The 24,551-nt window shown below is 45.4% G+C and overlaps 1 protein-coding gene across 1 annotated transcript; it reads left to right on the top strand.

Moving 5' to 3' along the window:
- Nucleotides 1–10,715: 10,715 nt before the first annotated feature.
- pou2af2a (POU class 2 homeobox associating factor 2a) lies at nucleotides 10,716–23,751 on the top strand. The gene is made up of 5 exons (XM_023961749.2): nucleotides 10,716–10,864; nucleotides 11,538–11,638; nucleotides 16,940–16,979; nucleotides 17,490–17,776; nucleotides 23,310–23,751. Exons 1-5 carry the CDS (start codon nucleotides 10,855–10,857, stop codon nucleotides 23,727–23,729), a joined length of 858 nt encoding a protein of 285 aa, XP_023817517.1. The 5' UTR covers nucleotides 10,716–10,854; the 3' UTR covers nucleotides 23,730–23,751.
- Nucleotides 23,752–24,551: the final 800 nt, after the last annotated feature.

The raw sequence follows: 24,551 nt of genomic DNA, 5'->3' as shown, positions 1-24,551 counted from the left end.
AGGGAACTCTGTTCTGGTGAAAAGGTAACAGATAAATAGATATATACAGTGAGGTCAATAAGTATTTGATCACCCTGTGATTTATCAGGTTCTCCCACTTAGAAAACATGGAGGGGTCTAAAATTTTCATCATAGGTGCATTTCCACAGTGAGAGACAGAATCTGAAGAAACATTCAGAAATCACTTTGTACAATTTTTAAAAACAATTTATTTGTACATTACTGTGACAAATAAGTATTTGATCACTTGGGTTAAACAACTTTAATATTTGGTACAGAAGCCTTTGTTAACAATTACAGAGGTCAAACGGTTCCTGTAGTTCTTAAATAAAATAAACCGCATAAGTTATAATCAATACCAGAACTTACTTTTGGATCATGTCAGCTTAGAGTTAACATCCGCAGTGAACAAAAACAATACAGAAGAACTTCAGTCCCTTTGGCCCCTGTCATTAGCACCGTCACCGGTTTTTACTCCTATGCGAACTGTATCTGATCTTTTCATGACAGTCTGAACGACACAGATCCGATCTTTTCAAATGCGACCCAGGCCACTTGGGTATGTGGTCCTGAATCCGATACGTATCCGATCTTTTCAAATGTGACCTCCGTCTGAACAGCCAGGCCACATGAATCCGACCCGTACGTCATTGAGACACTACAAACGTCATAATTCTCCATTGAAGTAGAACGAGAACATAAACATCAACCAAGGCAGACAATGCTGCTGAGACCAGTCAGTGGAAGGGAAGCGAGGTCACCGTTTGGATTAATATTTGGGGTGACAGCTCTATTCAGGCCAAACTCCAGGGCTCTTATTGTAACCGGGCGCTTTTCGAAAAAATTTCCAGCGAAATGGCAGAGCGTGGTGTTGAACCTTTCCCGCGATGAATTTTTTTTCTTTCCTACCAAGGTCAGAGGCGCAGGGGGAGACCTTCTCCAGGGCCGAAGGCATATTCTCCTTTGGGGTTCACTTCCTGTTCGGACGCTCAGATTCTCCAGAGAAGGTTAATAAAGAGTCAATAGCATTTATTCTGGGGGAAGCCTTCTTTTATTAACGTTCTCCTTCCTTCATAAAACACAACACGAATGCCACACCCGACACACTTCCGCTGCCCCCATCCCCACCCCCTCACACACTCCCTTCGCGCGCTGCGCTCTCTCTCCTTTCTCTTACACACACACACGTGGCCCCAACACACACACATCCCCATTCCACAACAGTGGGTACTGACGATCCTGGCTCCAATGGCTTCTTACAATGGGAAGATTGTTATTGTGCTGGCTCCTTTGTGAAAATAAATTTAATAATTCAAAAAGAGCTCCGCTGTTGACAACACTGTTGTTGACATCCATTGTTAACGTTAGCTACTTCCGCAAACAACAAGTGACGTCGTTAACCGTTGAGTACTCTTCTGCACATGCGGGTCACTTCTGGGTCATTTCACGGTCACACAGTAGATCACAAAAGTTCACATTTAATTGGAAATGTGAACGGTCTTGCAAAAAAATCTGATTTTTTCAAAAAGAATCGGAATTGAGCATTAACCTGCAGTGTGAACGTAGCCCTAGTGGGGAGGGGTGGCCTATTGTGCTTCTTTCAGGGGCATGTGTGTGTGTGTGTGTGGGGGGGGGGGGGGGGGAGGGTTGCGGTGGTCTGGTCTGGGGGTGGAACACTCGCCTGGGGGGGATGGGGGTGCTTGTGGTTGGCGGGGGAGGTCTGATGGGTCCGGGGTCCAGGCGCCTGGGAACCAGAGCTCCCATTGGGGACCCGGTTGCCTGGGGATGGGGCTTTGTTACGGCCCTGGGGGTGGTGTCTAGACCTGCTCCTCCCTGGCTATGTGGCCTTGGGGGCCTGGTGTACTCTGCGGTGCTTCTGCCGCACTGGGCCTGGTGCCTCGTGCTTGGGTGGGGTTTTTGGCACAGGGATACAATCATACTGTGCATGGTAGAGCATGACGTCTCCCTCTTTACACATAACACGTCACCAGGAAGCTTGGGAGTTGATAGTGTGTGTGTGTGTGTGTGGGGGGGGGGGGTAAACTAAATTAATTAATTAATTAAAAAAACAAGAGACAAATATGAATCAGTCAAAGGGGGGGAAAATAGTGGGGGAAAAGGAAAAGGAGAAGAGGAAAAAGGGACAAAAAATAAAAAAGTAAAATAAATAGCAATTGAGGAAGTAAATAAATAAGGTTAAGTAGCCCCACCCCTCTCTCAATCAAGCTTTGTTTGCTATGGACAAGTGGAAGCTTCCACCAATTTTGATTGCACCCCTCCTAGAACATACACCACCCACTAAGCACCACCATATATAAACACACTCATGTAGGGCCCTGTGGGGGACACGCTTGGGTGATCAGATTCTGCTGTTGTAGAATGGAGGAGTCTGTATTGCTCCTGTCCACCAAACCCCAATCTTTTCCATCGTTGCTCACAGCAACTAGAGCCTGGTCCTCAGGCTCACCGTCTCCTGGCCCTGTCTTGGGCCTCCGCTGGTCGCCTGCGTCCGCCTTCCCACTTGGGCGGTCAGTTTCTGCCGCTTCCCCCCTCTTGATGGCGGTGGGGCTGGCAAGCAGGTTGCAGTGTGGGCTGACCATGGGCTGTGCCGATATCTGAAGGACTTAATGTCATGGAATTCCTGCTGGGGTCAAACCACCCCAATGTTCACATTTTGAAAAAGGTGGTACTTCTGCTAATGAAATGGGACGCCATCCATCCATACGTCACAAAATCGAGTCCCTGACTGGTCAAAGTTTGAGCTGATTTAACTGTCAAACTCTTTCAAAGGCCGCTCGTTTTGTATGTAGAGCCTGAAAAGTGTCGTAGGAACTTACAGAACTATGCGTGAGCACAAGTTTTGAACACGGCAGTTTGAAATGCACATTTCTACGCCCTTTACACAGACTTTTCATTGAATGTGACTGCTTGAGGGTGGTGTGAACGTAGCTTCCCTGCATGTCCTGCATCCACTGTTCCAGCGCTGCGCTACACTTGGGACTATTTTCTTTCATTGATATTCTCTACAGGGAAGATGAGTGATTGCAGTAGTCTCTGTCAGTCAGTACCAGGACAATGTAACTGTACAGTCTGTGTGTTGGCCTTTTGTGAGCCCATCCTCCATCCAGTGTCTCATTTTGTCATTGTTTCTCATCTGGATGGTTCTTTTCTTTGAAAAGTGAAAGGAGTAAGATGAGAAGCTGCATGCTTTCTGCCAAGCAGAAATACCCTGGGAATCCACTAAACTCTTGATCACATATGTAAACATGGACGGAGCTCTGCTTTATGAAAACGCTGTTTTCTTTTCAACGACGTATCGAGCAGTCTTTTGTTGTCCCAACAAAAGTGCTTTAAGAGCTGCTCCCCCTTAAAAGACCTGTGTAAGCTGGCTTTATTATGCTGCGACTGGGATTTACCTGTGAGCGCTCAAACGTGTGCACAGCGGCTGCTGATGCCAGAATGCCGTCAAATAAAGAGGCTGGCATTGTTTGTGTCCTCAGTATGAGAGGCAGTCTGATGCAGGCCTGCTGCTTTTCAGTGTGAGCTGTTCTCTTTTCATGAAACAAAATTAACTTGAAATTAAACCTCAGAGGTTACCTACTAACAAAGGTTAATGCAGTTGAAAGCAACTAGATTTGCAGAGACGGATTTTTTCAAGCAAACAGCCTTTGGTTTATTTGAACTTAATCAGTTAACCCTTAAACTCCGGAGCTTTAGCTCCAGTGATGACATTCGTTCAACTTCCGTAACTCTTCAACCGTGCACGCAATTAGTAAATGTGTTGTGTGTACAACTCATTCACGTTAGTAATATTTTGCTGCAAAGCTACTTTTCCCCGCGTCAGAACCCGGTGACTCACATTGATTTGAACAGTCAAGCAGGTACAGTGGATCAGAACCTGCGTGTTATTTAGGTGTCAAAGCCAAACCTTAAAGGCCTGAAGCAACAAGTCCAGCGTTTCTGTGCTTCAAACTTCATTTTTCAATGTCCTCTCTTTGACTGACAGCATTGACTAAAGAAACCCTTGTTACGTTGTTTCTTAGGTTTTGCAGGCTTTGACATTTTCACTCGGTTAATGAAACGAAACAGATGTTAATTAAAAAGACAGAGTTACTGCCGCACACGCGCACGCATGTAAGTGCAGGGTCGGGGATAGGTCAAAGTACAGACATGCCCTCATTGCTGCAGTCACGTTGCTTTCCAAACTGCCTCAAAGCTGAGATGAGATGCTGTGAGGAGTCTCCTCGTCCCTGAGGAGCAGCAGGCGAGCGGCAGGCGAGCGGCAGAGCAGAGACCCGCCCAGAGGACTGATGTGTTGGTTGGGAATGGAACTCTAAAGCTGCTTTTTAGTATGAAAGACAAGAGGCAACTACCTTCTGGAAGTCGTTTTTCTATATTAATTCACGCTTCCTGACTTTAGTTTCCTCTCTTAGCTGCATGTGACTGTGTCTCTGTTTAATATGAGTTAGCGCTCAATGCACTCTGCAGAGGGGGGTGGGGGGCAGGCCAGCAGACTTGCAGCAGCGCAGAACTGTGCACAAATGACACAGTAGAGAGAGAAAGGTGCAACTCATTGTAATGGAAATCCTAAAGTCAGCTATGATAAATATGGAGGCATTAAATAGGCTTCATTTCAGATTTGATAGATGTGAATTAAGGCGTAATAGGTTCATCTCTCTGTGAGCAGTGGCATAGACCACATGTGTTGTAACTTATTTTTGGTCATGTTTCACACTGTTGTCTGAATTCTAATGAAACCAGGTTTATGTCTTGAACCAGGTTTTGATACTTTGATGATGTCAACACTTTAAAAATAAAGTTAAATTAAAGGCAAGATGATATAGTTGGTGCTGTTTTTCCCTTAAGAATTTATGAGAGGGGAAAAAGTAAAGTAACAAGTTGTGAATTACTTTTTCAAATGAGTAAAGTAATTTACCGGTAATTACAATTTTGATACAGTAACTGAGTAAAGTAATCAATTATTTTTTAGAAGTAATTAACCCAACGCTCTCCCATCCAAATGATCAGAATCAGGTGTGCTAATGGCCACAGGTGTATCAATTAAAGCCCTCAGACATGCAGACTGTTTTTACAAACATTTGTGAAAGAATGGGCTGCTCTCAGTGAGTTCCAGCGTGGAACTGTCATAGGACGCCACCTGTGCAGCAGATCTAGTGGTGAAATGTCCTCTCTCCTAAATCTTCCACAGTCAGCTGTCAGCTCTATCAGAACTAAATGGAAGAGTTTGGGAACAACAGCAACTCAGACACCAAGAGTTAGACCACGTAACCTGATGGAGAGGGGTCATTGGATGCTGAAGCACAAAGAGGTCTCCGACTTCCTGCTCAGTCAGTTGCTGCAGAGCTCCAGACGTCATGTGACCTTCAGATTAGCCCAAGTCCAGCATGCAGAGAGCTTCATGGAACGGGTTTCCATGGCCGAGATGCTGCATCCAAGACACACATCACCAAGTGCTTTGATGCAGTGGTGTAAAGCACGCCGCCACTGGACTCTAGAGCAGCTTTACAGAGCAGTGGAGACGCCTTCTCTGGAGAGATGAATCACATTTCTCCATCTGGCAATCTGATGGACGAGTCTGGGTTTGGAGGTTGCCAGGACAACGGTACATTTTGGACTGTATTGTGCTGGGTGTGAAATTTGGTGGAGGAGGAATTATGATGTGGGCTTGTTTTTCAGGACTTGCGCACATGACAGAGTTTGGTGTGGATGAACTAGACTGACCTCCACAGAGTCCTGACCTGAACCCCAGAGAACACCTTTAGGATGAATTAGAGCAGAGACTGAGAGCCAGGCCTTCTCCTCCAACATCAGTGTGTGACCTCACCTAGAAACTCTCCTCAACCTTGTGGACAGCCTTTCTAGAAGAGTTGAAGCTGTAAAAGGTGAACTAACATCATATTAACCTCTATGGGTTAGGGATGGGATGGCACTTCAGCTCATATGAGTCAAGGCAGGTAAGCCAGTACCTTTAGTAAAGGAGAATGTGTTGCTACGTATAAAACTGCTCAAATTTACCATTTTACTGCCATTGAACATTGAGACATTGCAAATCAGGCTGGTCTGCTATAGTCAGATGTGGTTTCACTATGTGACATGTGAATCAATTGAAATGATTGTTGACTACTGTTCCATCCATCTAATCAGGTTTCCGACCCAACTTATCCCTGTCAGGGTCACAGGGTAAAGGAATGGGATTTTATCCGGTGCAGGTGCCGATCCAGTCCTTTTGAAATGGTTCCAGTACCTGAACAGTGCTCAAACCGGTTTTCCAAAAACACTTGAATGTGACAAACTAGCATCACAAGGCCATAGATGCTTCATTTCATTCTTTCTGGCTTTCTTTACTCCAAGCTCTGCATCTGCGTTTCAACATAAGCCGAGGCAAACTGACATTTCATGGCCCATCTGTCTTTTTCAGAGCATTCTACACGCCACTCTCATGCATCAGGTCACTGATTTCGAATCCTTTGCGCTGACAAACCTTTGCTCACTTTCAGCATTTTGACTGAAGGTCCTTGTACCCTCACCCTTAGTTATGTGAGCCTCCCACAATCGCAGGAAAGGTGAGATGATTGGCTACAATTATACAGGAAAACTGAAGAGAATGCAAGGGACTGACGTGTGCGAAACGAAGGGGCCAAAATAAAGCACAGAAATCCTGTTTTTACACATTACTGGTGGTACCACATATGTTGGTAGCACCAACTTGGCACAGAGTTACCCGTCCCTAACAGGGTTGCTGAAGCCTGTCCCAACCACGGTCAGACAAAGGCAGGGTGTACTTTAGATGATTTGATAAATGTTCCCCATGGATTTGGTTTGGTTTCACCCACAGCTGTCTCAGGAAAGAACTAAGGACTAAATGGGACCAAACCACCTGAAAGAACGACCAGCTCCAACAGCTGACCGTTTGACGGTGGTGTTTGAACTCGCTCTGTCCAAATTTACCTACAAGTGAAGAGATTCTGTCCAAGGACAAGAGTTTCAGAGTTTGATGCAGTACAGAGTTCCAGTGATCTCCTCACCTGCCAAACCCAGAGCACCATGAGAGTAAACCAGCTCCAGGACAGTGTGAATACTATGATTGTTTTGTTAGTGAAAGAAAATAAAATTACATAAATTCTCCTTTTTTCAGGTAGATTTCTTTTATCAATCCCCCAAATAACACTTGTTGAGTTTAACACCTCAGCAGCAACATTCCTGTCTTAGCTTTGGAGAGCAGCCCTGAGGGCATGTAATGACAGCAGGTATGAAGACTATGCATCACAACTAAACAGTCACAAGGAAATAGAGGGTTGGTTCACAGTGCTTCTCTCCAAACTAGCCTTCCTGATTATTTTTGGGTTGGGAGACAAAAGGGCTTTTGATTCTACGTGGAGAAACAGGTGTGTTTTGAGGTGCAAAGACTCACCGCCTCCGGACTTAACTGATGGAGCAACCAAACGGACTTCCCTGCTGTGATGCTGGTAAACATAAAACACCAGGAGCAAAGTTATAAACTACATCAAATATCACCTGAGAAAAGTACTTTTACTAACAGTAAAAATCCTCCCAAAAACCTACATATGCATTCATAAAAAAAATGATCTATTGTTTATATTAATATCACAAAAAGCCCCGTTGTTTTTCTGCCTCTTTCTGTCTTTTCAGTGCAGCTTCACGTCAGATCTGAAGTGAAATTCATGACCTATCATTGAGGAAGTGAGGACATAAAAAAAAAATCTAGAATGTTAAATAATAATCTAGTAAATAATAAAGCAATGTTTGCCCACAAAGTCAGACTAAAAGCCCCCCTAGTGGGCTGGAAACCCCCCAGTCTGGCATCAATGCTGCCTCTGCTCCCTGACGTGCAATCTCTGGACTTACTGTTGATTGGAATATATACCATTGCTGCAGAAGGAGGGGGGAGGATCAAACATTTTTACATGATCAATTTCATGCCAGTTCAGTGTTTTTTAATGACAGAGTAAAATAATGATTGAAGTAAAATGAATTCCAGACACTTTTATGAAGTGTTCAGCTATGGACCCCTATGGTCCTCCAGGTGATCACCTACCTTTGTCCAATGGTCTTTCCACCCCTGGATTACATGTTGACTTTTTATACTTGTGTGAGAAACATTCAGCTCTAACTGATTGACATTTCTGGGATACAGATGTTTAGCTCTTTCAGGAATGTCCCACATGTTTTCAAATGTTCATTCATGCTCGTTAAAAATAAACTGGTGAATCTATAATAAACTGGTGAATCTATAATAAACTGGTGAATCTATAATAAACTAGTGAATCTATAATAAACTAGTGAATCTATAATAAACTAGTGAATCTATAATAAACTAGTGAATCTATAATAAACTAGTGAATCTATAATAAACTAGTGAATCTATAGTGAATCTATAATAAACTAGTGAATCTATAATAAACTAGTGAATCTATAATAAACTAATGAATCTATAATAAACTAGTGAATCTTTGTTAAACTGGTGAATCTGGGAACATTAGCAAATTTTTCAGCTTCAGTTTCACTTTCTTTTACTCAGCAGACATTGGGCTCTTCCTCATGTGCTGAACTCTTAACCCTTGTGCTATCCTAGGCACTTATAGTTGGGAGTTGGGTCATCTAGACCCACTAGACAGTGCTCTGAACCTTTTTTCTTCAATGATTTGTGATCTTCACTGGTGTCCATGGATTACATGAAATCTTTCCACCTTTATCCACCTTTGTCATGGTAGGGAGAACACTTCAATGGAAGGGGGGTGGGGGTCATCTAAGATAGCACAAGGGTTAAAAAGTCTGGTAAATTGTTTAGATCCAAGGTTACTTTGTGTCATCCTTTTTCATTCTCGGTTTTGGGCACCAGATGTTTTTGGGAGTTTTATTTAACGCACTATAATCAATGATATTTTGATGTAGAACTGCTAAAATTACAATGTTTAGCTTATGCAGCATGAAGCAGTTTTTCCGGTGGCTTGAATATTAGCAGCTTTTTGCGTTAGCTTCAGGTTTGGGTTTTTTCTGCTACTTTAGCAATTTCAAAAATGATTTTTTTCATTATGTCTTCTGTTTTCTTGCATTCTTTAAAAAAACCTTGATTTTTTTTTTTTTTTTTTTTTTTTTTTAGAAATACTGATGTTCTTTACTATGACAGAGTTTTAGGGCCAGTTTAAAGACAATAACTTTTTTTTTTTATTACAACTTTAAAGTCGTAAATTTACGAGAAAAAAGTCAGAAATTATTGGGGGGGGGACAAAGTTGTCTGTCTATCAGAGCCTAGCTTGAAGATGAAATATGCAGAGCGTTTTGTGAAGCTTTATTTCCAGAAACAGCAACAAAGAAATTCTGAGCATTCTGACGACTCAAAATCAAACTGTTGTCAGTGTAGCCGTCTTTCCGGCGTTCGGTGTAAAGCGGCTTGTCATCTGTAAAATAAGAAGCTCAGAGACACGTTTGGGTGTAGAGGACCGCTACTTTATTCTCCTTTCCATTCACAAACCCAGAAGTCCATGTGTCTCATTACGTCATGAAGCTGTCATGCACAGAACACCAAAGCTGAAGGTAAACAGTGTCACATACGCCCCCTCCTCCAGATGAAACGTCCCGTTTCAGCATAAAACAACAAAGATATATGAAAATAGTCTGTTATATTAGCATTAGGATGTTGAAAAGGCCAGAAAGTGCTCCTCCTCAGACAGACGTAGAGAGCTGGTCTTTGGAGGAAGAAAGGACTGAAGTGGACAGCTGCAGGGACACTGATGTCTTCATCAACGGCTACAGAGATCCTTGCAAACCCCCCATCAATAAATAAAACATTAATAAATTGTAAATCAAACAATGAGCTTCCAAACATTTTTAACGTTGTCAATAAACATTCAGTTACCTGTTCAGCTACGTTTAGTCGCTCTGCTGCTGTGTGGTGTTCACTGTACGCTCACTTCCACTTTAAATCTCCTAATTAGACTTTTATTTGGTGGCCCTAAAATCTGTCATACTTTATAAATGAGCCTCAGTTGAAAGAGAAATAAACATGATTTCCTTACCAGCTCCCTATACAAAAAAACACGTCAAGTAAGGACATTTATTTGGATCACTAAGCTTGTATTTTAAGTGGAATGACATGAAACCACATTTAAAACTCTCCTTCAGTTCAAGGGCAGCTTTGCTGTTAGTTGTGAACTGCTGCTGGTTAGCAGGACAGTCTTGGATGAAGCCAGTGGCATCTTCTCCACACTCCTGTTGCCTCTTTTCATTCAGCAGCAGACAGCATGCAAATTCCTGCAGCCCTAAGTAGCTCCACCTTAATGTTCTGCAAGTTTCTTTTGCCTGCCTCCCCGTTTCCGTGGTGACAGAGCAGAGCATCTGTCAGAAAGCCATCAGGCCGGTCACAGTGAAAGTTGCTCTCTGCTAGAATTGATGTGAAAGCATCCCCCCAAACCAGCGGTGCAGGAAGAGTCCTGAGTCCAACGTGACCAAACAATGCATCCTTTTGACTCTGGCTGACAAATGGGAGCTCAGGGAGGGGTGGCAGGCTGCTGGCTCTTCGCTCCCTGATGCTTTCAAGCCTAATCTCGACTGCAGATGCAAATAATCTAAAAAACGTCCCAGCCAATTATTTGCATTTAAACAAATTGAGAAAGGTCATTTTGAAAGGCTGCCTCCTCACGACTGCAGAGTGAGGTGGCCTCTTCCTCAGTCCCTGCCCTCCTGACAGCGGTTAAAGCCCCATGTGTGGCAGCATGCGGCTGCATACGGAGACACTATAGGCAAACCTGAGCAGCAGAGGGACAGCAGAGAGGCGTGCGAGTGAACGGGAGCGCGTCAGCCTTCAGCAGCATCATGGAAACAGGTAAGAATCCCCTCACCTGCTTTTGACCACAAACTTCACCTTAAACCTTAAACTTCACCTGATTCTGTCTAATTTCGACTGTGTTGGGCTCAACTTCCTGCTGCACAGAGATTGTTGCTTTCGTTATGATCCGTGACTGTCAGATACATATTTTTTCCTCCTCTAAAAAACAAGTGCAGACTGTACTGTTCGTGGCAAGACCTTGAAGAAGCTCACGGCAAAGCTGCATTCAAAGAGCTGGGGTCTTTTACATACAGCTTTTTGCATGCAATTTCCGTCGGCATAATAAAGTTTGCATTTTCATTGAGTTTAACCTCTGCCTCCCAGGAATGCCCCCAAATCACACCGGCGCCCAGGTGAGATTTGTGTAGGCCGTTCAGGTCTTGGTGTCTTTACCACAGCTTTGGCGGGTTGGTTTTTTTTCCTTCAGGGCTCCGGCAGCGGTCACTCCAATGTTCCTGGTTAATTGGCCGTTTTTAGCAGTGCATTTGCATGGAGCAGACCAAAGGCCATTTCCATGACATTTACACAGCGAACCCAAAGAGTTGTCCGGCGAGGAACAGGAAACTGTGCAGCATTCAAATGAACGCACATTTGTGGGGATGCGGCAAAATCTGTATGAACTTTGAGGTGGCGTGCGGACTTGCTGACTCTCTGGCCGCCTGCTCTGCAGAATACTCCAAGCGGGTGTACCAGGGCGTCCGGGTCAAGCACACCGTCAAGGACCTGCTGGCAGAGAAGAGGTCCCGGCAGACCAACGGACCCAGATACAGCGTAAGCACTCACTGAAGGATCGACCTGTTCACTCATGTGTTTTTCTAAAGAGCGGCCTCACCTGTACACCCCACCCCCACCCCACCCCCGTCTGTAAATCGCTGAACAGAGTGTGAGAGAGAGATGAACCGCAAAGTCCCATCCTGACCTCACAAAAGAACACAATGGTGGCAATAGCCGTGATCTCCCAGAATCCCCTTGGAACTGCAGCCGGGGGGGGGGGGTGTAGCATACAGGCCGTGCAGGAGGCTGCTTATGCAAAGTTTTCATCCACACACCTGCCACTGACATTGTCCTGTGCCTTAACATGGCTCTATACAAACCTGCTATTGTTGTCCTCTGACACACACATACACACTCACACACGCACACACATGGACAGAGAAATCTGGCTTTAGCTGTCTGCATGCAGGAGCAGGACTGGCTTTTCACCTCCTACCAACATCCTCTCTAAAGGCTTTCAGTGCTCATGTTTGTTTTGGAAAATACCTGAACAGGTACTTTCAGAATCAGGGCCGTTTCAATGCTCGTCTCTTCTCTGTTTACCTGCTCAGCTGATTTGGAGCCTCCCAAAAGGATGGAGCAGATGTTGCATTTAATGCCCACATTAAAACACAATGTAAATAGACAGAAAGCCAAAAAGGCTTTGAGGTAAAACATGTTGGGCTCCATAAATCCACCATTAGTCAAAGTCTGCAGGCATTCAGAGAACTGAAATTTGGCTTTTCCTTAAACTCTAGAACAAAGAAATTAAAAATGGACAGACTAAAATGTAATGAATATAAAAAAGGAGAATCTAGGTTTTATATCTTAGAAAAGCTAAAACAATGATTACAACATTGTTAAAGAGCTTGAACATATTCACGTCAGATTTCTGCAAGATTCCGCTCTCGTCCCGTCTTCATTTCTCCACAGTGGTTTTGCTAGTCTGACAGACTGCTGGAATGTGTGATTATCCAGCTTCAGCCCATGTCCGCCATCAGATGCAGTTACGGCTGCAAACACTAGATGGCAGAGCGGTTTCTTCTACATTCACACTGCGATTGGCGTCTCAAAATTGCATCCAACGCTTCTCTTTTGACAGACGTCCGGTTCGCTGCTGGACGGCTGTCCAAAGACGTGTTGACAAACGTCCCGCTGCAGAGGCATGTGGGAGGAGCTACAAAGTTCTCAGCCCCATTGCTGCATTATGATACATGGAAGTCATGGAGGATATGTAGAGATCAGGTTTATTTATTGAGAAGAGCTCCAAAAAAGCATCAGTGATCCCGTCTCCATGTCTGGGTTCATGAATCATTCAGAGACTCAGGGACAGTCTCTGGTACAGCGTACCTGGACCAGAGACTGTTTGGTACAGCTGTCCACAAGCAGGTACGCTGAGCCGCACTTCTGTGTCTCTGTGACCCAGTTTGACGACCTGCTGTCCCGCATGAGTCTGAGGAGGAAAACATATAACAACACTAGAGTACCTTTTTATGATTGTCTCGATGCAAACAGGCAACATAAATAAGTTCAGGAGGAGAACGGTCAGCTTCTCCTCCATGTTAGTTTTGGACTCCACCCTCTGACCGTCATCTACAAGTCAAGCTGAGTCCCTCACTGGTCGTGCAACGCAAAATCTTTGCCGAAGTTAGGATAGTTGAACTCTGGACACGGCGCCGGAAACGCACTGCATCCAGACTGCCATGCTGCTTCTGATGTTTCAATCACACCACAGGACCTCTGATCACGTTGACCAAACTTTGAAACTGGAATGAATTGTGTTCACAATGAATGCAGCTGTCGTCCTGTGAAACCGACGGCGTTTGAGACCTTTTCTCTTTCATTCTTTCAGAATGTCTGAGCCTGGTTCAATCTCAGCCACGGCGCGTCTTCCCCACCCGATCAGAATGAATTGCAATGGCTTGTTGGTCGTCCGATCACGTGTGCCACAGGGATCGTTTCCCAACCTTTCTTCTGTAGAAGCTTTGCTGCTAACCTAAAACGGTTCAAATCTCGGCTAGAACCTTTCTGTGTGCAGTTGGTTTGTTCTCCCCGTGCATGCGTGGGTTTTCTCCGGACACACTGGCTTCTTCCCACCGTCCAAAAACATGCTACATCATTTCTGCCCCTAAATTACCCCTAGGTGAGGGAGTGTGTCTCTGCAACAGACTGGTCACCTGTTCAGGGTCTACCCCACCTTGGCCCAACAGTCGCTGGATTGGCTCCAGCAGCCCGTGACCCTGAAAGAAGATAGATAGATGGAGATTGGAGATCAATAAAACGACATAAAACAAGATCATGTAAACCTTACATTTCTAGTTCCACATTAAATTAGCATGAACCAAGAACGACAACGTTAAACAGCAAAACCTGTGATGCACGGACACTTACAGCCCCTCAGCTGCTGATGCAAACTCTCCTGTCAGTTGAGGAACCATTAACCTTTCAAAAATGTCGCAGTGGTGTAAATCTGGTGAATCTCACTCTTTCACAGCTCTATTCCAAACTCATTCATTCATTTATTCATCTTTTAATCCATTTGTCCCTTTTGGGATCACGGGGCTGCTGGAGCCTATCCCGGCCACTCGTGGGTGAAGGCAGGGCACGTCTGGACAGGTCTGCAGTCTGTCTCATGGCCACAATCACACTCCCATTCACTATCCCATACGCTTCTTCTCCTGATTCTCCACAAGTGCAGTTTTAGGCTGAAATTATTGAAAAATGCCACAAAAACACATTTTCTTTGGGGTGGGTGTTTAACTGTTCTAAAGCCACAATCTTCTCCTCCAAACACTGACAACAAAGTCCTCCATGTTTCCTGTCAGTTAGCATCCATCCTTTTTTTCTGTGTGTGACTCTAGAAAGAGTCACCCCCCTTCCCTCCCTAAATGTATGTAAGTAAATGTATGTAAGGCCCCACGAGCCAGAGGATTCTCTGCATGCAGCTCTGCAGGCTCATGCCTGCAAACATGAATGTCCCTGTTAGCTTCTATCTGAGGCCATAAAGAGGGGGGGTGACCACAAAGCAACCCCCTCAAGTCGGGACGTGAATGTGGCCTCCAGGGCTCACGGGCGGGATGGAGAGGCTGTATCCTGGGACGCCCTGCTCCTAGGACCCTCAGGAAGATCCGCCTTGGTCATCTTCCAGTCCACCAATGGCCAAACAGCAGAGCTTGCAGGATCAGACAGAGGAGTTGAGTCTAGACGTCCTCCAACACCCCAAATGAGAGCTTTTTATTGATCCCATTAAAGCAGGATGGGGAAAGCTGATAGGACACGGGCTTTGCATAGGAAGGAAGAGTTCTTTTCTGTGAAACCAGGTTAAATAATCACCATCAATAAGCTGCATCCTCCAGCACGAGTGCACACTATCTGGCTGTGTGCTCTGGAGCCAGCTGCTTTCCATATCCAGCCTTCAGTGGAGCACTCAGCCGTACCTGCGCCACATGAGGAAGTCTTGGGACGGGCAAATTTCATTCAAATTCCAACCTCAGAATTTGCCTGTGCCCCAGCCGGCTCAGGCTTCATATCAACTCTTTCATGTTAGCAGTATGCAAACCTGCCGGCAGAGCCGTGAGAGCGGCCCACGCTCACCGGCAGACCAGAGCCTGAAGTCCAGGCAGCCATTTTTCCTGTTAACAGCCAGAAATAGTCACCCTTCCTGCAACTGCAGACTTTCAGCTGAGCAACTCTGTCAAATGTGAGTCATGCGAAACGGAAGAGGAATCCCATCATTCTTTCCGGACGGACAAGAAGAGAGTGGGATGTTAAAGATGGGGGGCACAAAAGGAAGGGGAGAAAGGGGGTAAGGAAGCTGAAGAATGATTACAGAAGTGTGTGTGTGTGTGTGGGGGGGGCGCATAATCATAGATAACACAATTTTTGGAAGTTTATAATCACAACTGTCAGGTGTAAATATTGATCTGAAAGGGGCGGGGCCTATCCACACACTCAAATGTAACGAACATACCTGTTGGCTCCAAAAATCTTCACATACAAACATGTCAACATGTACAGAATACAACTAGAGCTCACAGATACATACTTATGCATACATATGCATAAGTGAATGAATTCAAATGAATTATGTCTTAGAAAATGACTGTCATTCATCTTATAATCCGTTTTGTCCTGTTCGGGGTCACGGGGCTGCTGGAGCCTATCCAAGCCACTCGTGGGTGAAGGCAGGGGACATCCTGGACATGTCTCCAGTCTGTCTCAGGGCCATAATCACACACCCATGGACGCTCACACAACTAGGGACCATTCAGAGGAACCAATGAACCTATGAGCACGTTTTTGGACGGTGGGAGGAAGCCAGAGAAAACCCACGCATGCACAGGAGAACACGCTAACTCCACACGGGTGATTCTGTTTCAGGTCAGCTAGCCAGGACTTGAACTGGGGCCTTCTTGCTGTGAGGCACCCTGGCTAAAAACAGTATCATCGTAATTAAAAGACCACCTGGAAGGCTTTGAAAATAGATCATGAGATGACTGGAGTGGGAATGTCCTTCTCAACCACATAACAGGGTTGATCATTTCTTTAGGTCATCATAAAGTGGATGTGTTTATTCAGCTAATGATCTGGACTACATTGGATTATCTTAGAGGTCTATAAATATGGTTTTTGTGTTGATTCTTTCTGCTGATTGTTGACAGGACGTCTGCTGTTTGGCAAGTAGACTTTAAATGATTAAATCATTCAAACAAAGGTAAAGGAAACATTTGTGAGGCTTTAGATCTATCCAACAGACCACTAATAGCTACATGCAGTTCTGCCGGGTGACTAGAGGGTGTAGTACCATCCAGTCTCTGCTTTAACTGGTCCCAGACCTGCTCTACGGGGTTCAGGTCAGGGCTCATTCCGGGCTGTATCATATGAGAAACTCCAACTTCCTGACGTCCAGCTGGGACAGTTCTGGCACCATGTGGTGGAGTTAGCCACTTGAGAGAACAAAGAGGAGAAATTTGCATCATCTGGGGGCCACTCTGTGTCTGTTCCTTAAAAGGGACATCGGTTTAGTCAAGTGCGCTGATGGTAAACTGATTCTGTGTAAACCTTAAATTCTTAAATTTGAAACTTTATTAAGTATTGCTATTCTTTTCACTTGTGTTTCCTTCATTTTGTTGAGCTCAGTCTTCTCCCAAATGAAAGACCAGAGCGCAACAATGACTGGATCCGTCCAAAGTCGATCCCTTCATTCTAAGTTCTAAGACGTCTTATGGAAGCACTGGCCGTGACAGACATCCTCGCATTCACTTCTAGTAACAATACCTTGAAAGTGTTCTAATCTGAGGTATTTCTGTTGTCTCACAGGGGACCACCTCCTCTCCGTCTTCATTTGTCCAGGTGCCAGGTGAGACTCAGAGGTGCTCACGTTCACTCCACAATGAAAAGCTGATGCTTCACAGATCGATTCCTTCAGCAAACAGCCAAACTATACAAATGGGCTGTAAACTGTAACCTTTCCCCTCCCCAGTAACCAAAGCTTAAACAAGAATGCTTTGCTGAAAATCTAAACAATCCAAGACCCCAAGAGGGAGTCCCACCCTTTGATGGTGTTTAGACTTATTAGGGCAGACAAGCAGAACTGTCCTACAGGTCCCATTGGATCTGTGAGCGGCTGATTCACGACCTGACATCCTCTAAAGCAGGGCATATTTAGCTAGTTATGAAGGTGTCCTTATTTATCCAAATTAACCCGAGACAGAAGCTTTAGCTCAGCTGAGAAAACACATGGATTCCATTTAATCAATAGACAAAGTAAGGTAATCAGATACTTTGAAGACCCATGCTTGGCCGTTTTCTGCACATTTAAACCAAGCCTCTTTGTCACAAAGGTACTTTTGCCCCTCCCTTTTTATAGGATCCCACATGCTGCCAAGCTACTACGGGATGAGACGTCCCTTCATGTCTGACTCCGACTTCTGCCCTTCCACCAAGCAGTTCTCCCCAGACGTCTACTCCAGCACCCTCGGGGGTAAACCACTTGGCTGCGAACCGTCCACCATGACTAGCTACTCCTCCCTCATCGACAGCTACTACCCAGAAACCTTTGGGGACTACCGGAGTGCTGGGGGGTCCTTCCTGCCTTCGTCAGCCATATCCTCCCTGCTGCCCCCCTTCGGGGGGGAGTCATCGCACCTATTTCTGGTAAGAGTTCCAGTTCCAATCAGGCCACATTTGAAAAGTGTTCTCTGAAGGAGATTTTGTAAAAAGTGAATTCCTGTTGGTGTCCATTGTCGTTATTGTTTAGGCTTTTTCCTCTATCAAGGATGCAAATGAATATTAACTCTACCATTTGGTACAATTGTGTTGATGAGATAAGGGGGTCTTGACTGCCCTTAGATTATTGTACAGGTAAAGCCTTAATTACAACTGCCATAATGGTTGGATATGGGCCGTCTGTGGGCAAGGAATTTCCAAATCTGTATGGGGCCCGCAGGTGGCACACAAGTGGCCCGCAGGTGGCCCACAGGTGGCCCACAGGTGACCTGCAGATGGCCCACAGGTGAACTGCAGGTGGCCCACAGGTGACCTACAGGTGGCCCACAGGGGGCCCGCAGGTGGCACACAGGTGGCACTCAGGTGACCCGCAGGTGCCAAAGAGGTGGCCCGCAGGTGGCAAACAGGGGGCCCACAAGTGGCCCATAGATGGCCCACAGGTGACCCGCAGGTGGCAAACAGGTGACCCGCAGGTGGCACACAGGTGACCTGCAGATGGCCCACAGGTGAACTGCAGGTGGCCCACAGGTGACCTACAGGTGGCCCACAGGGGGCCCGCAGGTGGCACACAGGTGGCACTCAGGTGACCCGCAGGTGCCAAAGAGGTGGCCCGCAGGTGGCAAACAGGGGGCCCACAAGTGGCCCATAGATGGCCCACAGGTGACCCGCAGGTGGCAAACAGGTGACCCGCAGGTGGCACACAGGTGACCTGCAGATGGCCCACAGGTGAACTGCAGGTGGCCCACAGGTGACCTACAGGTGGCCCACAGGGGGCCCGCAGGTGGCACACAGGTGGCACTCAGGTGACCCGCAGGTGCCAAAGAGGTGGCCCGCAGGTGGCAAACAGGGGGCCCACAAGTGGCCCATAGATGGCCCACAGGTGACCCGCAGGTGGCAAACAGGTGACCCGCAGGTGGCACACAGGTGACCCACAGGTGGCACACAGGTGATAATCTTAATGTTTAAGTGATAAGTGTGCCCTCATTGCGCACTGGCTGACTATTTAGGAAATCAGAAAGAGTGTAGTTTGTGTGGACATCCTACTGGGGTCCTACAGAAGCTCTCCCTATCCCCCCGAATGTAGGGGCACGTGGAGGGACAGGGGTGTCTGAAATGGTTTCTTGAATGGGAAACCCTGCGGTGGTTGGATACAGAGCCGTCCGCCATGAGGGTGTTCCGCGTCGCGCTGTGCTGCGGAGGAGCAACCAAGCCTATAACTCTTTATGTATGGGTGAGGATTTGGCTCTAATGGCTCACACCAATGAAAATTGTGTTTTGGGTGTTTTTAGAATATTATTGTAGCATTTTTCTCCTGATAGTTTAGTATTTCTTTAGTCAAATCATGATGGATCAGGAGTGTGAGGATAGTGCCTTGCTCAAGGACACTTCGACACATGGGCAGACAGGGTGGGAACCAAACCTGCAATCTTCCAATCAGAGATCAGCCACTCTCCCTCAGCACCACTGCCACCCACGGAAGAGCAGAATTCTGCCAAACCAAATATTAAGTTCACTGCAAGTAAAATGAAATCCTTTTCATCTTCCATGGTGACGTCATGGTAACTCATGGACACAGTTACAAGAGTAAACATGAGGAGGCGTGTCCACAGGTGGGTTTTACCTGGAGCCTGCCCCCAGGTGGGTTTTTCCTGGAGCGTGCCCACATGGACACAGCCCTGACAGACTGGACTTTTTCAGGATATTGTGGTGAAAGTTTTCAGCTCTGTATGGAAGCGATTCTGTAGCATAAATAAAAAGCAAAGTCAAAACCAGAAATGCTTTTTCATTTTCAAAATGAAGCTGCATTTTTTGACTCAAAAATAAAATGAAAAAGCAATCCACCAAAATGCTTTTTCATTTCCTTCCTCAACACAGTTTATTCTGTCACTTAATTAAAATTAAAATAAAATGTTTTTTACATTTCATTTTCAAGACGTTCACTGGTAGATGTGTAGCATAATTCATTTAGAAATGTCTAATTCGACATTTAAAATGGATTAATAGAAATGCTTTTTAATTTTCAAAATGAAGCTGCATCAAATGACTCAAAATTAAAATGAAACAGCAATATTTCAAAATGCTTTTTCATTTTATACTTAAAGCCGCTTATTCTGTGTCATAATTAAAACGAAAATGCAAACAGGGGATTGCATTTGCATTTTCACATCCACCCTGGGAACCTTGTCTCAATAATCATTTCTTAAAAGCATTTCCAGAGAGGAGGCGGGGCGATGACGTCACTGCTTTCTCTGTGTGTCCGCCTGCTGAGAGACACAGACACACTAGGAGCAGTGGAGCTTTCTGTTAGCTGCAGAGAAGACTTTTGGCTTTGAGTTGGTTGTGAACTTCTGATGAGTTTACACAGCTTCTCAGGACTACATAGCAGCATGTCCGCCTTTTGCGGTCCTCCTGACGCACCGCGGACAATCTTTTTTCTTCGGACCACCAGCTGCCTTCGCATAGCGGAGCGCGAAGCTCCCGATGATCGCTGAAGGCGGAAATGCTGCTGCGATCTGAGAAACCATCATATGAATTTGTGTTTCCAGTGGTGTCCAGAACAAAATAAAGACTGATTCCCACATATTTACAAATTTATTTGCAGCTTCGCGCTGAATTTGCTGTTTGATGACAGCTGGAGCCCCATCAACAGAGACAGCAGATTTCACTGTGGTAAACGTTGCTGGTTGGACCAAAAACACTCACTCAGCGCGAAGCTGCAGGAGACTATCTTCATAATGTGCTTTTATTACTGTTATGATTATATTTAAGGGCCTGCTCTGCTCGATCATATGTTTTTAAATCTGTGCGGTCAGACGACGCTGAAGTTGGTTTGCGATTCACAGCTTCTGATTCGCGAGGGCAGTAAAGGAACATTCTGCTGCATTTTTCGCATTAAGAAGGTGGACATGCTGCTATGTAGTCCTGAGAAGCTGTGTACAATCATCAGAAGTTCACAACCAACTCAAAGCCGTCTTCTCTGCCGCTAACACAGTCTGCTCCTGGTGCGTGTGTCTGTGTCTGTCAGCGGCCGGACACACCGAGAAAGCAGTGACGTCATCGCCCCGCCTCCCCTCTGCTAATGCTCACTGAGAAAGAATTTTGCTACAAATTTTGCAGGGTGGATGTGAAAATGCAAATGCAATCCCCTCTTTGCATTTTCGTTTTAATTATGACACAGAATAACCAGTTTTAAGTATAAAATGAAAAAGCATTTTGAAATATTGCTTTTTCATTTTAATTTTAAGTCAAAAAATGCAGCTTCATTTTGAAAATGAAAAAGCATTTCGGGTTTTGACTTTGCTTTTTATTTATGCTACAGAATCGCTTCCATAGCTCTGCAGCAGCGGCTCATCAAACACTCAGAATACTGAAAGACAGAGATTCTGGGACACGTCTTTCTCACAGATTTTACCCTCTAGAGCGCCCCCTATTGAGCATATCCTCAATATTTATATCAAGATTAATGGCAGTTTGTTATTTAACAGTCAGGCCCTGATAAAAAAGTAAAGAGTCTTTATCTGCAAAGCGTCTTTTCATTTTCACTCTTAGAGACTGAAACCACAGGTGACCTGGTTTCAGGAAACAGCTTCTCCTGGTTTTGGTCGGGTCTCTGTGGGTTTCAGGGATGTTTGAATGCATTTATTCATGGAACAATGAAACCTGTTTGCCTCGTTTCCATTATCCTATTGGTCTGCTGTCAGCCTCAGAGCTGTGAGGTGTTACATGTGGAAGCACCTCTCACGTGTTCTTCTTTAGGGATCTGCAGGATTCTCTCATCGTTGAGACCGTTCAGTGTTTCTGATGCGCTGAAACCGAATGCAAACAGATTAAGGTTTTCTTTCTTTGGATTTCTCACAGTGACGTGCGGTCAAGTAAGGCAAGTGAGGCACAGCCTCACCTGACATAGTCGTGATAAACTAGAAAAAGGTTAATTAAGTAAATATTATTTTCCACTGATCTGTGTTAAATATACTATATTTTCAGTCAACTCAACACGTTTTCCACAGTTTCTGAGGTTAAAATCGCTGAATTTGAGTGTTGTGATCACAGATGGAGCAGAAACTCTGGGTGAGGCTCTGAAGCGCTGTGCCTCATGTCTGACACCAGGACTCAATGTTAACAGAGACGTGCACTATAAGCCCTGCTATAGGCCCACAGAAAAGGCTTTAGGTGAGCCTGGCCTCACCAGCAGGGGGCAGACGTGAGCGGACAGCTGCTTCGTAGCTACACTGGTGCGTAGAAGCAGACGAAGGACGTCTTTCTCCATTGAGAGAGAGAAACTTATTAAACTAAAGGAAAATCAGGAAGACTTTCCAACAGATCATAGAGCTTTTTGTGGAGAAGGATCGACACATGGACTCAAAAAGTGAGGCCAAACATGTGTATAATTTTAATTTTTAAAAATAACATTATATTTTTATGATTATTTTCACAAACATTTGATAACTGATTAAAACACCAGAATTTGAAATTGGAAAAATACCAGAAATAGTTACTGAGGGTCAAATGTGTGCTGAACACACATGTATACTTTAATTTGTTTACAGAACATATGAATAATCTATACACAAGAAGAGTGTTTTATCCAATTTCTATATTATTTTCTATAATATTCTCTGTATGACAAATATGTTCTTGTGTGTTTCTTCTATGCTGTTATCTGCTGTTGGATGAATGCTGAAATATTTAGTTCTCTCATGGTAAATCTGACTCAGGAGTCAGTGCCTCACCAGCCATCAACCTCACCACACGTCACTGATTTCTAACAGGCCAAAAACGTGCTTCATGGGTGTTGGAACTGAGGTCATTTGGAGGAAAAACAACTTTGTGTTGATCTGCAGCATCTGTGGTGGTAAAAAGTTCATGTAATGAATGGAAACTGAGGAAATCTGAGGCAGAGAACAGCAGCTTTGTCCTGATCTGCAACACTTGACAGACGTGTTTAGCTTTGCTGAAACAAAGTGTTGATGCCACTAAAGTGAAGCAGCTGATTCTGACAGGGAGAAAAGGAGCTTTGCTGCTTTATGCCAGGCGTCACGTTGGATGAATGAACAGCAGATGTGCATTTCATTGAAACAAAAGTGTCTCAAAAGCCACTAAGTTAAAAGTGAACATCAAGGCCCAAGTCTTTGGCATAAATTTCAAGTCAAGTCTTTATATTTAAATAATGTCGTTTTTTTGTCACAATTGTTTTTATAAAACATTAAAATAACCGGTTGGGACACAATTTTAGGGCAGAGCTAAAGTTTTTGGTTTGCGTTCCTTGCGGTTGAGTCTTTAGCTAAGTTCCAAGTCCTTACTTGTTAGACTGAAGTGCTTCTCTAAGTCTTGAGTCCAAGTCCCCATCTGTGATGAAGTACAAGCTTATGACTTTCATGAGGAAACTTAATTCTCCAGATGTTGTTTTGCAATCCTGATGATAAAGAGGATGACCTCATCTTCCTCCCATGTCGTCCTGCAGAGAGACTCGTGGGAGCAGGCGGCACCGGAGGCCGTGTCCCAGGGGGAGCCGTTGTGCACGGACGGTCTGACTTCTGTCGGCGTCCCGCCCTCCATGCCCAGCCCGGAGCCGCCCGGCAGCCCGCCCAGCCGGGGCTCGTCCATGGGCCCGGCTCCCAGCGGCCAGCCGTACACGCTGCACCCCCTGGAGGACGTGCACTACCACTCCCTGACCAGCAGCAACCCCTACCCTGCGGCCTCCTCCTCTTCCTTCGGCTGCCCCCCCTACATGAGTAGCCCCGTCAGTGACCTGGTGTCCAAGATGGTGGCAGATGAAGAAGGCCACTGCAGCCTGCCACCCAGCGCTGACGCCCACCCCAGCTGGGCCAAAGAGGAAGGGGTGAGCTCCTGGTCGCCCTATGAGCTCAGACGAGCCTACTGACTGGAGGGGATGGGGGGGGGGGGGGGGGGGTTCAGACAGTCCCACTAAGAAGCAGCACTCATGAAGTCTCTGTGGAGAGGTTGAAGTGGGGGTTCTCTGTTTTCTTTTCCTTTTTTAAACTGAAGTTTGCACTAAGAACGCGTTGGTAGAGCAGTGGAAGTCTGACTGAAGAAGGCGTTGAGATGGACTGTTAGGAGTGGGACGCTGAGCTGGGGGAGGACACATCCATCCTGAAATGCCCCACAGATGTTCCATGACAAGACGAACCAGCAGCTTGAGGAGCTGCTCTGACGCACGGACCTCAAACAGGAGAGGATGCTGCACCCTGAGGTCACATGACCCTGCGCTTTTATCCAGAACTGGGTTTTCAGCTCAGTGGATCTGCTCCCCTAAAGACCAGGACTGACATGACCAAACTCCTGTCCTCTCACAGGAGGACAACTGTGCAGGAAAACACACCAGTCACCTGCTGGAACACGCCCACTGAGGTCATTTTGAGGAGCACCATTGGACCATTACTGTTCTGAGACAATCACACTGAGAGTCAGGGATGTGATTCAACACAGTAACAAGTAGTTTGTAATCGATTCCAAAAGTAACTGTCTGTTTTCATTCTGTATTATTTCCTTAGCCCAACACCAAAACAATAGTTGTCTCATATAAGAACATGAAATCAGTCATAAATAGGTAATGACTAAACTAAACAGACCAGGTTAAATTGGGCATCCCTGACCTTTGACCCTCATTCTTGGTGAGGAAAAACTCCAAGAAAAAACAGACTGAAAAAAAGAGGAAGAAACCAAAGAAGAAGAAAGAAGTTTG

This window comes from Oryzias latipes, chromosome 13 (assembly GCF_053564925.1).
Source record: "Oryzias latipes strain Hd-rR chromosome 13, Olatipes_Hd-rR_3.1".
NCBI classification, from domain to species: domain Eukaryota; kingdom Metazoa; phylum Chordata; class Actinopteri; order Beloniformes; family Adrianichthyidae; genus Oryzias; species Oryzias latipes.
This window is presented reverse-complemented; position numbering and strand designations above follow the sequence as displayed.

Excerpts from the sequence above, each read along its gene's own strand:
- pou2af2a (XM_023961749.2), top strand. Across the intron at positions 11,639-16,939 it reads CCAACGGACCCAGATACAGC|GGGACCACCTCCTCTCCGTC; the intron begins GTAAGCACTCAC and ends GTTGTCTCACAG. Across the intron at positions 16,980-17,489 it reads TTCATTTGTCCAGGTGCCAG|GATCCCACATGCTGCCAAGC; the intron begins GTGAGACTCAGA and ends CCCTTTTTATAG.